This window comes from Protopterus annectens, chromosome 11.part0, assembly GCF_019279795.1.
Source record: "Protopterus annectens isolate FY-2018-M chromosome 11.part0, PAN1.0, whole genome shotgun sequence".
Lineage (NCBI taxonomy): Eukaryota > Metazoa > Chordata > Ceratodontiformes > Protopteridae > Protopterus > Protopterus annectens.
Window position 1 is genome coordinate 140,045,643 of NC_056745.1, and position 15,470 is coordinate 140,061,112.

Here is a 15,470-nt window from a genome sequence, read left to right on the forward strand (position 1 = left end):
ATGCATCCATAGCTGGTAGAGTACATGACGAAACAATGATCCAAGCAGTAGTAAGGAAAGACCGTTTTTGTCCATGTGGAGTCCATGGCATGTGTCTTGGCATTGTTTTATAACATTCACATTTGGATAATAAGTAAAAGATACTAGCTTAACAGTTGAATGGTACAGGACACTGACATATCTTAACCAGTGGCCTCTTTAAGTGTAACTGAATGTTGATTTTTGGCAGGAACTTCACGCTGAATCGAAGTGCTGGCAGCAAAGGGCTATGGTTTCATCCATTCTGCTTGTGAAACCACTCACCCCTTTGACTTGGTCTTTTATAGTGCCTAATTGAAACAAAGGGTGCAGGGTACTGAGATCAAAGACTTTGTTTAACTTAACTAAAGCCGTGGGCCATAGTACTACCTTTTGATTTCAGTAAGACAATAAATGTCAAATCAGCTGTGCTCTTCTTGCTTCAGAGCTTGTAATATTGAAGAAATTGTGAAATTCAGTATATAAATTGTTTTGCTTCTTGTAATTTCACTTTTGCCTTTTCTTGTCTTGTATAGATACCACAGGATCAAGTAATTTTATCTCACAGCCCACTAAGGATGTTCCATCGATTTCATGATAAACAAGTACTGGTTTCTGGACAAGGCCCAATAGCAGAGATTGCCAAAAAGTATCCTTTTTTTTCAGATTTATTTTCTTTTATTTAATTTATCACATTGTCAGTAGACAACAATGAACATTTATTTAAATCTCTGGTAATATATTGCGAAACTTTAATACAAGTATATCAGTATGTGATAATAGGATGTTCTTCATTCCACATTGCTGCAGTCCTAACCATTGGGTAGTCCGCTGTCCAGTCGGCCCGAATACCAAAGTATATGGCTGACGTCGGTCAAGGCGCATTAGACTGACGTCAGGACGTCAGGGAACTAATGCGCATGACCTACGTCATATCCTCAGTCTTTTTTGCCGCATGGTCCGATGCAGAAGCAGTTTTGCGAGTGCAGGTTGGCGTTCTGAAATATTTGCGAAGTCGGAGTTTCAGACCGAATCAAAGTTGGCTAAGTACCCGTTGGGGAACATTTTGGTTTTCTTGCCTCAGTATTTAACCGGATGTCAGAAAAAGTGAATAACTGTATTTCTTGTGGGAAGCAGATACCTCATAGGGATTACCATACTCTGTGTATACCTTGTTTAGGGCCTGAGCACGGCGTTGTTGGTTGCGCTCTTGTGCTAGATTTAACAAACGCACTATTAAGAGAAGGTTAGACTGTGCCAGGTTAGTGTTTGGGAAGCGTTGTAATTACAAAATGCCGTCGGATGCTCCGGCGCCCGCTTCGTCCAAAAAGCGCAAAGACAAAACAGCAAAGCCTAGGGTTGATGAACCGGCAGTCCCGGACGTCGGTTCTTTAGAAGGCTCAGTGGAGCCAGAGGTTTTGCCAGGAGTTTCTTTGGAGTCTCAGGCAGAGACTTTACTGTTACAGGATGTGCCCTCTCAGGAGGTAGGCCAGGCTGAGGGGGCTTCTCAGGTAACTGTTCTTCCCTCTCTTCCCAAGATAGTTAGAGCTTCTCCTACTGTTTCCAAAACTTCTTTGAGAGGTAGGCCAAGTTCAGCTTCAGTGGGGGCTTCTCTTAGCACTTCAGGTTCTGTGCCTAAGAAACATATGCTTAAAATGGCAGAAGATTTAATTACTATGATTAGAGGCTCTATGCCCCTCCTGATAAGAGGCCTAGGGTGGAACCTGAGTTTGAGAGTTTGGAACAGTATTCAGAGGCTTGAGTCTTCTGCGGAAGACTTGCAGGAGTTTCCTCCTTATTCTGATTCTGATGTGGATGATTCCACACCTACAGCTTCTCCTCCTGAGGATTTCTCATTTTCAGAGACTCTGCATTCCATGAGGGAACACTTTAAATGGGAAGGCCAAGATTACTCTGATTCCAGGAAAAGGCTTAGGAATTCTTATTTTACCCCAACATAGGCCCTTAGCTATACCTCCTGTGTTGAATGTGGTGGAAGATGTTTTGCAGAGGCTTCCTTGAACCCTGACTCTTTGCCTCCTGCCCTGTTAAACCTGATAGGTACTATAGGGTGCCGAAGCTCATAAGTATTTGTTTAAGAGTCCTAGGGCGGACCCAGAAACTGTTTCTCAGGGGCCTAAAGGTGTTAAGGCCTCTGTGGTTAAAAATCCTGTTCCCACTGATAAAGAGGCAAGGGCTTTGGATAGGTGGGGAAAGAAAGTGTATACTTCTTCCACTCTAGCCATGAGGCGTTGAATTGTCAGTTTCACATGCTAAAATATCAAAATTATCTCCTTTCACAATTGAAATCTAAGGTGGATGCTTTGGCGGAAGGTATAGAGTGTAAAGAGTTGCTGGATTTAGTTCATGTGTCTGAACAAGTGGGTAAGCATTCTTTGCAATGTGGTTTTGATGCTGTGCAGGCCTCCTCGAGGGTGGCTGCCACTAGTTCTGTTCTTCGCAGGCATGCCTGGTTGAGGGATCAGAATTTAGCAGAGCATGTTAAGACTAGGATTTTGGATGCTCCTTTACAGTCTGATGTGTTATTTGGTTCGCCTGTGGAAGCAGTTTTAAAGAAAATGGAGGACAAAGCTAAGTCTATGCAAACTGTTAAAGATTTTTTGCAGGTGCAGCCACCAAAGTTTAGTAGAAATTGGCCTGCTAAGGGATGGACATATCCTGCTTTTGATTCCCAGTCTAGGGGTAGGTCTAGACGTGGTAGGGGCAGAGCACAAGGTTCTTTTAGGCCTAGAACAGGGGATTCACCTGCTCAGACTTCTGGTGAGGGCAGGGGTCAGTCCTTTCGTAAACAGACCCAATGACCTGCCTTTTCAGCTGCCAGTAGATTCTCGTCTGGTAGCTCCTTTGGGAGGAAGACTGTCTCTTTTCAAAGAAAATTGGGATTTAATCACTCAAGACAGATGGGTGTTGGATATCATTCACCACGGTTACAGGTTTTATTTCCACACATTGCCCCTTTCAAAGGCATGCCAGGCGTTCCTCCTCCACAAAGGGAAGAGGCTCACAAGCAAATTTCTCTGTTACTCCAAATAGGGGCCATTCAGCCAGTCCCTATACCAGAAAGGGGCCTAGGATTTTATTCTCGCCTGTTCCTAGTACCAAAGAAGGGGAACACGTGGAGACCAATTTTGGATTTATCTATCCTCAACACTTATCTGGACATTCCCAAGTTCAAGATGTTGACGTTACAACAGCTTTTACCTCTGCTGGGCAAAGATCATTGGATGGTAACTTTAGATCTCAAGGAAGCTTACCTTCATGTGCCTATAAGACTGTGTTGCAGGAAGTATCTGCGTTTCGAGCTGGAAATTCTCATTATCAGTTCTCTGCATTGCCCTTTGGCTTATCTACTGCGCCCAGAGTATTCACAAAGGTTCTGGCTCCAGTGATAGCTTACTTCAGGCTAAAAGGAATTCAAATCTATCCTTACTTGGGCGACTGCCTGATTCTGGCTCAAGAAAAGGAAGACCTTCTACAGCATCTAGAATATGTCATAGCAGTGCTAAGATGCCTAGGGTATTCTGTGAACGAAATAAAGTCCAGTCTAGTACCCTCTCAAGACATGTGCTTTCTGGGTGTGAGACTGAATACAGCAGCCCAGATGGCCTTTTAACCCCGGACAAACAAAAGAATCTTTCCAGTTACTTCCATCAGCTAGCTCTTCAGTCCGGGCTGACTGCAAGGACAGTCCTTCAAGCCTTAGGGTTCATGGCATCTTGTATTCTGGTGCTTCCCAATGCCAAACTGCATATGAGGAAGCTACAATGGTATCTCAAAAATGTATGGACACAGCACTGCCAGGATTTGGACACTGTCATTCAAATAATACCTTGCATTCAAAAGGAATTTTTGTGGTGGGCTCAGGAATGTCACCTAAACAAGGGACTCTCTGTGACCCGGCCAGAGGCGAGTCAGATTCTAACGACAGATGCCTCGGACATTGCTTGGGGAGCTCATCTAAATGGAAAGTGGATACAAGACAAGTGGCCTGCCAGACTACAGCATCTACATATCAACATGAAGGAGATGCTAGCAGTCCAATTTGCATTAATGGCTTTCAAGGAGTTACTTCTTCCAGGGCAGGTGTTGATTCTAACAGACAACACAACTGTCATGTGGTACATCAACAAACAAGGGGGAACACATTCTTACCCATTGTGCAGGCAAGCAATGATTTTATGGGAGACTGCGCTCAGCTTGCAACTAACTCTTCAGGCAAGGTTTCTGCCGGGAGCACAGAACTCCTTAGCAGATGTGTTAAGCAGACAAGTCATGGATCCCCACGAGTGAAAACTGGATCTTCATGTATTTCAAAGGTTGACGGTGTCCTGGGGAACTCCAGACATAGATCTGTTCGCTTCTCCACTAAACCACCAGCTGCCAAAGTTTTGCACAAAGAGGTTACATCACACAGCTTGGAAAGTGGATGCTCTTTCTTTCAGTTGGAAAAATCTTCATGTGTATGCGTTTCCACCTCTGCCTCTTCTTCCAAAGGTGCTTCTAAAGGTCAGACAAGACAAGCCAAGGATGATTTTAATAGCTCCAGATTGGCCTCGGCAGCACTGGTACCCATTACTGAGGAGTCTAGTAAAGAAGCCTCCATGGCCTTTACCCTTGATTCCACACCTGTTGTCTCAGAGGACGACCACCTGCTCAATGTCAAGCTTCGCTCTCTTCATCTAACAGCATGGCATATTCTGTTTTGAGAGACAGCCGGTCTCAACTTCCTCAACAAGTTTTAAATGTGATTATGGAAGCTAGAAGACCTAGTACAAGGAAAGTGTACGCAGAAAAATGGAAGAGATTTTTATTTTGGAGTGCAGCAAAGAATTTGGAGATTTCTGAGCCTAATTTGAGTGTGGCTCTTCAATATCTTACTGAGTTATTGGACAAAGGTTTGTCCTTCTCTTCCATTAAGATTCATGCTGCAGCAATTTCAGCTCACTATGATTGTGACCCACCATTGTTTTCGCATCCTTTGTTCAAGCAGTTTCTCAGAGGGGCAAAGAATATAAGACCCCACGTGAGCTCCTACTCCTGCTTGGGATCTCAATTTTGTGTTGGAAAAACTTACTCTACAACCTTTTGAGCCTCGGTACTGCTGATTTGAAATATTTGTCATGGAAGACTGCTTTTTGTTGGCTATTACTTCTGCAAGAAGGGTTTCTGAGTTGCAGGCCCTTATGGCAGTAGAGCCCTTTCTGATTTTCCATAAGGATAGGGTATCATTACGTACTAATCCTTCCTTTATGCCTAAGGTGGTTTCTAGTGTGGCTTTAAACCAAACTATTCATTTGCCTACTTTCTATGCAGATCCCCAAAATAAAGGGAAAAGATTTTGCACACTTTAGATGTACATAGGCAGTTGCGTTATTATTTAAGCAGGACTAAGGATTTCAGGCAGTCTCAGCAGTTGTTTGTTTCTTTTGCTTTGAGTTCTCAGGGCAAGCCTGTGTCTAAGCAAACTATTTCTAAGTGGATTGGGTTTTGCATTTCATTTTGTTATTCCCATCATGGCAAGGAGATTCCAGCTGGGATTAGGCCTCATTCCACTAGGGCTACTGCCACTTCAACAGCATTTCTAAGGGGTGGCAACTAAGGATATTTTGGAGGCAGCTACTTGGAGTTCAGTGCATACTTTCTCTAAGCATTACCACCTTCCTCTCTACTCTAAATCTAGGGCTGGTTTTGCCACAGCTATTTTGCAAGGCATGTTGACAGCTCCTGCTTCCTTATGATTTGCCAGCCTCCCTTACCTCTGCTTTGGGATTCTACCCAATGGTTAGGACTGCAGCAATGTGGAATGAAGAACATAGTACAGTTTTGTACCTACCATAAATGTAGATGTTCGAGGATCCACATTGCTGCAGTCCAATCTACCTCCGCCTTCCCTCTGTGTTTAGGGGTGGTGGTGTGAGTTGCTCTATATTATTGTACATGTATATATATATTGTATATAAGTTTGGTGCAGGGCTTTTTGGTGTTTTGGATTGGGCCTTGTCTTTTTAGGGTCTTCTGACATCTGGGGCAAGAAAAGACTGAGGATATGACGTCGGTCATGCGCATTAGTACCCTGACGTCCTGACGTCAGTCTAATGCGCCTTGACCGACGTCAGCCATATACTTTGGTATTCGGGCCGACTGGACAGCGGACTACCCAATGGTTAGGACTGCAGCAATGTGGATCCTCGAACATCTACATTTATGGTAGGTACAAAACTGTACTTTTGTTTGTTACACTATTATTAAATGCATTCTCATAGAGCTGTTGGTTGGTATAATAGTAAAGGTGTTTACTTCATATGCACAAGGCACAGGGTTTGATTCTTGCCCCTTGAAGAGAAATTGCCTAGGCTTAAAATGACCCACAAGGGCAGCTAGCCTGGTTCTTAACCTATAAACCTACTCCAGCTTAGGTGTGAGAGATGGGTAAGAGTCTTAGGCTATGGAGGGGTGGGGATGGGGGGGTTGTTCAAGAATTATTTATTTATTTTTATTTTACATTCATTTACTGGGAAAGTCCGACTGGGCATGGATCCCATTTTCAGCAGAGGCCCGGGGAGAAAAGCTCCACAAAGATTAGTACAGCAAATACAGTAAATACAATACACGTTAATAAAGTACCAAACAGAGTCAAAAGTTAATAAAGTACAGTTTCAAGGCCAAGAAAGGAGCAAAAAGTAAATATACTATAAAGAGCACAGTGTGTTACAATAAACAATACTGTTGAAAGGACATTTTGTTCGTTCATTCCGTTACATTCATCAGTGGCTAGTACAGTAAAACACACATTGACTGAGTATAGAAGGGAGTTGTTGCAAGTTTTCATAGAGAGTTAAAATATGATATGATCTAATTAAGTGAAGCTACCCAGAGTCAGAATAATTACATAACCAAGAACTATGTGAATGGGACCAGAGAAGTTTTTTGAAATTATTTTTTGTTTTCAGTGGTCCTAATGTCAACAGGGATATGGTATTCCATGCTTTTGTAACAGAAATGGAAAACAAGGAGTCCCCAGAGCTATTGTTGCTTTTGCCTGCGTCAGTTAGTGCTTTATTGGTGGCTCTTAATAGGCATTGGTTAGAGTAGATATTAAATAGACCTTGAAGAGCAGGAACTCTACTGGGATAATATAGAATCTGGTGGGCTATTGTAAACTGGTTATATGTGAGCAGGTTGAGTAATTCTAGCCAGGATAGTTCCTCGATTGCTATGCAGTGATGTGTCCTGAAGGGTGAGTTAGTAGCAAACCTAGCCATTTTATTATAGCAGGTGTTTAGTTTTACTAAAGTCTGCTTTGTTTACATTGAGTATGGGGGATGCATAGAGGAATGTGGATAGTAGGTGGGTTCTTGCGATGGTGGCTTTACTGTCATTGGTGAGGTACTTTTTGCATCTGTATAGGGTTCTGAGTTTTTTATGGACTTTGTCTGTTCAGTGTGCATATCGAATTTCATGTTGTGATCTATGATAACTCCTTGAAGTTTGGTGTTTTGGACATGTATGTTGGGAGTGTTATTAGCTGAGAAAATTGTGAATGGTGGTATGGAGTCTAAGGCTCGCGTGGGATAGAATATCATTAGCTGTGTTTTATGGGGGTTAAGTATTAGTTGAGAGTTGGCTAACCAGGTTGCAACAGCTGTAAAGGACTCTTGTGTCAATTCCTGGAGTTGAGTGAGTGATGGTGTGAAGCAGATTGGAGTGGAGTCATCGGCATACTGGACTAGAGTGGCATGTTGGGTAGCTTTGTGGAGTTGGTTAGTGAATATGTTGAAAAGAAGAGGTCCAAGGATGGATCCTAGGGGACCCCTAGGGTGACGGGTAGGAGGGAAGATGTGGAGTTTTGCCATTTTGGCGGTTGGTTAGATAGTCTTGAAACCACGCTAGTGTGGAGTGGCTGAGATTAAGATTGGAGAGTAGAAAGGAGTTTGTGATGGTAGACAGTATTGAAGGCCTTGACGAGCTCTAGGAATACAGTGGATACTAGGTTACTATTGTTTCAATGTTGGTTTACCGTGTTGGTAAAGCTAATAAGGACTGTGGTAGTATTGTGATTGGGGCGGAATCTGTGCTGGTTGTTGGTTAGCAGTTTATTAGTGAGGAGATGGTGCATTAGTTGGGACTGTATACATTTTTTCAAGGATTTTAGATAAGGGGGATAGAATGGCAATTGGATGGTAATTAGATGGTTCCACAGAGTTGCCTCCTTTGAGGAGTGGTGTTATATGTGAGATTTTCCACAGAGAAGGGATGTGTTCTGGTAAAGAGCAGTTAAGGAGTATGGAGACTGGATAAGAGATGGCTTTGGCTGCAATCTTTTTAGATATTCTGCAGGTAATTTGTCGGCGGCCAGGGTTGTGGGTTTAAGTCTCTTTAGGTATTTACATATTGTGCTTGTTGGAACGGGCTGTAAGGAGAAGAGGTTTTGGTCTGCTGGTACAGAAGATAGGTTTGGATGTGAAGTGGGAGAGCTATTATTGGTGAGGGCTAGGATGGATTTGGTGAAGTGTTCATTGAATTGGGTGGCAGTGTTATTGATGGTGGTGTCAATGTTAGGGGGTGGAGTACTGGTCTTTCCTGGTTGTAGGATTTTATTAATGGCAGCCCAGAACTTTTGTGGGTTATTTTTATGTTTGGTTTGAATGCTTATATAGTGGTTCTTTTTGTCTGTCCTAATTTTTTTTGGCTTTGTTCCTTGGTTGCTGGTATGCCTGTCTATTAATTTGAGATTTATTTTGATGCCACGAGTCCCATGCTTTACCTGTTTATTTTAGTAGTAGATGGGTATCTCTGATCAGCCAGGGGGCATGGTTGGATTTAGTTCTGACAGTTCTGATAGGGGCAAGATGATCTAGAATGTTTGTTTAGGGAAGTTCATAGGTTCATAGGTTAGTACTAGACTGACTGCTCTAAGTGTTATTGAAGGGTCTATATTACCAACTCGAGAGACCTGAAACGTGAATACCATTTCATCGACACATATGTGTCGAACGCACATGTAAACGAACGGCCACATCACCGATTTTTTTTTTTTTTTTTTTTTTTTTCCCATTGGAAAAAAATCGGTAGGCCAACTACAAACGATACAGCACTACAAACATTATAAAGTTGGGGGTTTGTCCCCCACACCCCCCAATGTGGGGGGCTATGCCCCCCAACTAAATATACTAACTCCAAGATCACGCTGTAGTGGGGAAAAGGGCAAATTTACAACAACGGCCAACCAATTTTTTTTTCCTAAGGAAAAAAATCTGTGATATGGCTGTTCGCTTACCTGTGCAATCCGACACTTATTTGTCGATGAAACGGTATTTGCATTTCAGTTCATTCGAGTTGGTAATATAGACCCTTACTGAAGTAGTCTATGGCACATTCGACGGGGAGAGATGAGTGGTCTCCAGCTGCATTGATTAATTGCAAACATGAAGTCATGGGTGTTGAAATTCTTTGTATACCGGATTTGTTGGAGGGTGGAGGATTTTAATGAATTCATTAGGTGCCCTATGCAGTTCGACTGAAGAAACTCCAGCTGTACTCTGTTGCAAACCGCCTACTCAGAGGTGATCTCTGCCTGACATACAAGGCCATATCCAACCCAGAATTGATGGACATGCTCCACCTAAAGAAAACCATATCCCCTCGAGCCACACGCTGTAGGGATCTAAACCTCACCACAACAATAAATAGGATGTGCTGGAGGGAAAGATTCCTGTCCCAGAGACTTCCCATGCTCTGGAACAAGATTCCAATCTACATTAGGCAGAGCTCCTCGCTAACCCTCTTCAAGAGAAACCTTGACGAGTGGATGGGAAATGGAAAGTTTACCCCGGGGATCACTTCAATGGCTCTGCTGGACAGAGGCACAGGGAACTAATCTAAGGGGGCAGCGAAAGCTAACACATTCTGGCTAGAATTATAAATGCCTTCAGGCAGATAGCCTAGTACCTACCTATGAACCTAATTATAAAGTTGGGAAGGTGGTTGCTGAGGGTGTCTGGGAGAGATCCTGAGAGATCGGATTGAGATGGTCTGTTAGTAAGGATCCAGTCTAGGATAGACTCCTTTTTTGATGCTTTATCTACCCATGTTGTGGTTTTAATTAGGTGAGTGAAACCATGTAGGCTAATGTGGTTAGTGGGGTGGAGAAAGTTACAGCAGGAGAACCAGTCCATATTAACATTGCTTAGTATGATTGTTTGTTTCTTGGGGAAATTTTTGGATGTCCAGCCTGGAATAGATTCTACTGTGTTAATGTTATTGCCAGGGGCTATATAGGTACCAATTATATGTAAGTGTTTTTTTGAGTTGAGTTTCAGCTTAGTTAACACAGTTTCTGCATTATTAAACTTTGGTTATTCATTGGCTATCAATTCAATGGTCAGGTTGTTTTTGAAGATGAGAGCAATGTCTCTGCCTCTTTTGGATATTCTGTCTTGTCTAAGAACATTGTAACCAGGTGGAACAAAGTCATTATTATTGTTTAGTGGTTTTAGCCAGGTCTCTGTGAGAAGGACTATGTCGATGGAGTAGTGTGTCAGGGTAGCGTGTAGCTCTGGGATTTTGTTTAGTATGCTCCTTATATTTATGTTGAGTACAAGGAGATCTGTTGATTTCCTAGGGGAGGTTAGAATGTTATTTGTTTGGTAGCAGGGGTTTGTTATTGTTTGTAGGCAAAGGGTTTGGGGTCATGTCTCCACTAAGTATGATTCTGGATGCTATTTGCATTATAGTTTTTAGGCATTTGATAGACGTGTTATAGTCTGAGGAAATGTGGTTGTTTAGTTGGTGTGGGGGTTATTCTGAATGTGGAAGGTCAAGATTTGAGATGATGTAGATAGAAGGAAACATTACTGAAAAGGCTGGTTTGTCTTGTGAATGGGTAGGGCAAGTAGGGGAGTTGGTCTGAAATTTTGAGTTGCTAGTTTAGTGGTAGGAGGTTAAGTGTGAGGTGATGCTGAGGCATATTATTATTTTAAAGGTAAGGGTCCACATTTTGCTCGGACAAAGTGTTGCTGTATTGTAGTGAAATTTTAGTAGGTATCTTTACAGGACTGAGTAGGGATTTAGGTGTGGATATACTTTACTTTATGTAGGTTGTGGTTAGATTGGGGGGATTGGGTAGGGGGTATTAGCCGGAATATATTGTAGAGTTTGGGTATTGTGTGAGTGAGGTCATGTGGAGTGAAGGTAGATGGTGATGTGGACTGAAGAGAGTGAGAGGAGGAGTGTCTGTATAGAAATGAGGTTGGTGTGAGAGAGAGGCCTAGGGGAGTGGCTAGTTAGGTATAAAGGTTAGGAGCCTGGGGGTTGGTGGGAATGAGGGTAGGGTAGGGGAGCGGAGTGAGTCCGAGCATAGCGAAGGGGCAAACAGAACGGGAAGAGCCAATTTCCAGGTACATGTAAAAACAATCAATTGCTCTGAGCTATCTGCTTCTTAGCAGTAAAATTGTTTGCCCATTAAGCTGTAACACTTGTTATTGTAGATATTCATGAGACTGCCTTGGTATGGGCAGCTGTGAGCCTAAATAAAATTTATATAGTAAGAGGGCTGTGGTTAAATAGAACGATGGAAAAATGAAATAAAATGTTTTTAAGTTGGGAAGGGAGTCTACAGGGAAGATATAACATTCAAAAGATGTCTGTTAACCAAATTACTATAGGGACTAGAAGATAAACTATAATCCAGTACCATGTGTAAGCTACTGTACTAATATTGGAGGAGGAAGAACTAGAGTAAAAAAAAAAATCCCTGCCGCTGGCTCACAAAGCCAGAAGTGGGGTGAGGGGGGCAAAGGCCCAAAGTCAGGGACAATTTTTAAATGTTATTCTGTTTCACTTGAAAGTTAATAGAACAACAGGTTTTGAGTTAACATGTGTTTTCTGAATATTTAGTGTGAAACCATAATGTCTGGCATTATTGACTAATAGTCATCCTCAGTAATTTACTAGAAATCAAACATGGAGGCAAACTAGGGGATGCCCTGCAAAATTAGGGACAGTTGACAGTTGTGTTCAGCACTTTAGCCTGTTTCTGATCTGGTCCTTTAAGGACAGCTGCAGTAGCACTGTTTGCAGTCCTGGCTGAATGACATTCAGTATTTCTTATGAGCTGTAGTAAATAACTCTGCTAAACTCTAGTAAGGAACGCTGCTACAGTTCTTCTACTGTTCAAAGGATACACTGTCTTTTTCCTCCACAGCTGTGGTGTGGGAGAAGGCCAAAAGTTCATTACCCAGGATGCCAAACAGCTTACCTACAGCTCTGAAATCACATAAGGGTGAAGGTGGAGAAGCTTTTGGCCTTTTATGTTCCCTTTTTTAAACATTTTTACCTTCATGCCTGCTGACCATCGGGTCACCACCACCATTACTCTAACCTATTCAGTATTCTTTATAGAATGAGAACTTGGCTGACATGTGGCCTTCATATGGACAACCAGTAGAGGGTTTTATATTTTTTAAGCCTTGTATTTCCCTATGCAGACTAGCAACATCCCAAGAGTTGAGTATGCAGTGGAGTTGTTTAAGGTCTTGTCACTGACTTTTACAAGTGATTCTGTTCCAAAGTTTCAATCTCTCAGTCATTTTCTCAAATTGAATTTGGGACGAAAGCGCTTACCTACGTTGTGATACAAGTGGAAAATAAAAGTAGTTTGTGTTTTATATCTGGAGTGAGCTTTCTTGGATGTGTTTTCATGTTTTAGACTGGATTTTTTGGTTTATCGGTTTTCTTCAGCTCACCAGATATCCTTTATACTGCTGGATACTTTACATCCTGTATTTCGAGTAAGAATTCTTTCAGTTGCCAACTCAGCTTGAGTTTGTTAAAGAAAAAGTGAGATTGTCGGCAATTTCATATGGAGAATGTCGATAAGAGTATCCCAGTCACCTTCCTTGCCTGGTGACCTTACTGTTTTGATTCAGCAGTTAATGGAGAGAATGGACCGTTTGGAATGGTCAACCTCATCACAAATAACTGTTCATCCTATACCAAGCACCCTGGAGACATCGGAAATAGCCGAGCATGTCACCCGGTTAGAAATGGCCAGCTTAAACCAGACTTCTCCCCGGAGAATCATGCAGCAAACTGGTGCACGGGTTAGTGGTACATTAAACAGCACTTTAAATGGTAATGCACTTCATGGCAGTACTGCTAACAATACATTGTTTGGTCCAAGCACCTCTTTAAAAGACTGGTTAAACAATAAATATGTCCTTAATCAGCGGACTAGGGAGAGTGAAATGAACCACTCATTCAACTATAATTTGAGTGAATTTGACCATGTTTTGGTAAAGATTAAAAAGTTCCAGATGGACAATAGCTATTTCAGTGAGTGTATTAATAAGAGAATAGTACCAAAGGGTTATGCATGTGGCGTTACCCCACCGGCCTTGTTGCTAACTCACCTTTCCACAAGGACTTGATCAGACTGTTTGACCGTTTTGGTCTAGAGTATATGGAAATGGTTGTCACACACAATGAGGCTCAAATAGAATGCCTGGAACAGGAAGTTAAACTACTGGACAATAAAATTATACAAGCTCCTTTGTTTCCTGCAAATAGATTTGAATATAGACATATTTTTCAAGCCATAGAAGAACAGATGGACATTATTAAAAACAAAAAATAAAAAAAAGATTCTTGGGGATGAGAAAGATTTAGAACATCAATAATGCATATCCCTCTCCTCCCCCTTCCCAAGAATGGACTTATAACACTGCACAAGTTCATGATCAAGAATCGGAATACAAAATTTATTGTCAAGACCCACTGGACAACAACTTGGATGATTCTTTTTTAGGGGAGGGGGACTTCCCTACTCTGAGGAGATCAGAGTGGATCAGGAACCAATGCAACCAGGGGGGTTCCAATTATAGGAGACAACTTTCAACCATCGACAGGAGACCAACAGATCAAACAGGGTCGCTACAGAGGATCACGGAGAAGGAGTCAAAGGAGAAATTAAATTCAGTGACTATAAACTCTGATGACTTCAATAACACGTATCAGTATGGACAATGATTTGTTATTACCATCCCTTGTTATTCACTTAAATGAAGAAAAGGACTTTAAAGTATATAATTTTACCAATTTTGACATCAGTGTACATTTATGTAACTTATTAGTGGAAGGTTTCACTTTTACACCAAATAAATTTGTCAATTTGGTAAATACACTGTTGGACCTAAAACAATACACTAGGAAACTGAATTTAAATTTATTTCAAGGAGTCAAAATTGTTATCCACCCTCTTAAAAATTTCTAGTACGTACAACCCCCCCATTGTACCCACCTTTGAACGGGTGTGTGAATTAAATATTATAACACATTGTGAGAGAATTGAAAAACAACCAATAAAGAAGAATTTATGCCCTGACAAACTTGTAGAACTTGAATTCCTGACTTCCACCACTAATGTAAGGGTGGTGAAACCCAGACCCCTAAGATCAGCCCATCAAAATCTACTTTCAGTACACAAACCTAAACCACCCCCAGGCCAGTCTATCCTATCTTATTCTATAGCAAAAAAAATGGAACTTTCTCCCTCCCCTGCTAAGAAATACTACAAACTGTGAACGCTTCACAGCCCTACTCCATTCCTACCTCTCCCAAAACTGGAAATGTAATTGTATTCTTCCTACCTAAATTCCACTAATGTCAACTAGACATGATCTCCTTCAAGCACCTCTACATCCTTCTGTTCCTCCACTCCCCACCCTCAGCTTCTATCATATAATGAATTTTCTCCCCTGTATACACTCTATGTATATGCTGTATATATGTTCCCATCCCTACTCTCTGTAAATGGCTCTACATGCAAATGGCTCTTTGACCTTGAACGTAAATCGAATCTTCCTCTAGTTCTTCTTTTCCTTTACCTGTCTTTTTTTATTTTCCTCCTCCTTATTGCACTACTTCTCATTTAACTATTATTATTTTATGTATTTCATATGTATGTGTGTTTTCTGCATTATTCTATGCAATTTGTACAAATGTATAATTCCTTGTCTGCTTGTTTTAATTGTAATTTGTGCAATTACTTGTCTTAATTGTTTAATTTGTGCAATTGTTTTTAATGTGGAACTTTTCTCCCTGGGCCTCCACTGAAAACGGGCCCTATGAGCCCAGTGGACCTCCCCGGTTATCAAACTGGAAATAAATAAAGGGGGAGGGGTGGCCCTTATGTGGAAAAATGATTATATTAGAACAATGGAGGAGATTCTGGAGACCCGCTACATATGCCCATAGTTCAATAAATGAACTACATGGGGCTTGCAGACAAATTAGGGGATATTTACAAGATCTTTTTATAGACGGAATGTTGATCGTTGAAGAATTCCAGTTTCTTTCTGTTGATCATTTTATTACTCCCACCATCTTTGGAATACCAAAGATACATAAGGACATACACCTATCCCCCTTTACGT

General features: G+C 41.6%; 1 protein-coding gene across 2 annotated transcripts in view; it reads left to right on the top strand.

The window, feature by feature from the left end:
- HDHD5 (haloacid dehalogenase like hydrolase domain containing 5) overlaps positions 1 to 15,470 on the top strand; it is a 232,494-nt gene that overhangs the window by 64,360 nt on the left and 152,664 nt on the right. For both annotated transcript variants that reach the window (XM_044087527.1, XM_044087528.1), the window contains exon 3: positions 555 to 667. In XM_044087527.1, the coding sequence (XP_043943462.1) occupies positions 555 to 667 (113 nt within the window). The remainder of the gene's footprint in view (positions 1 to 554; positions 668 to 15,470) is intronic.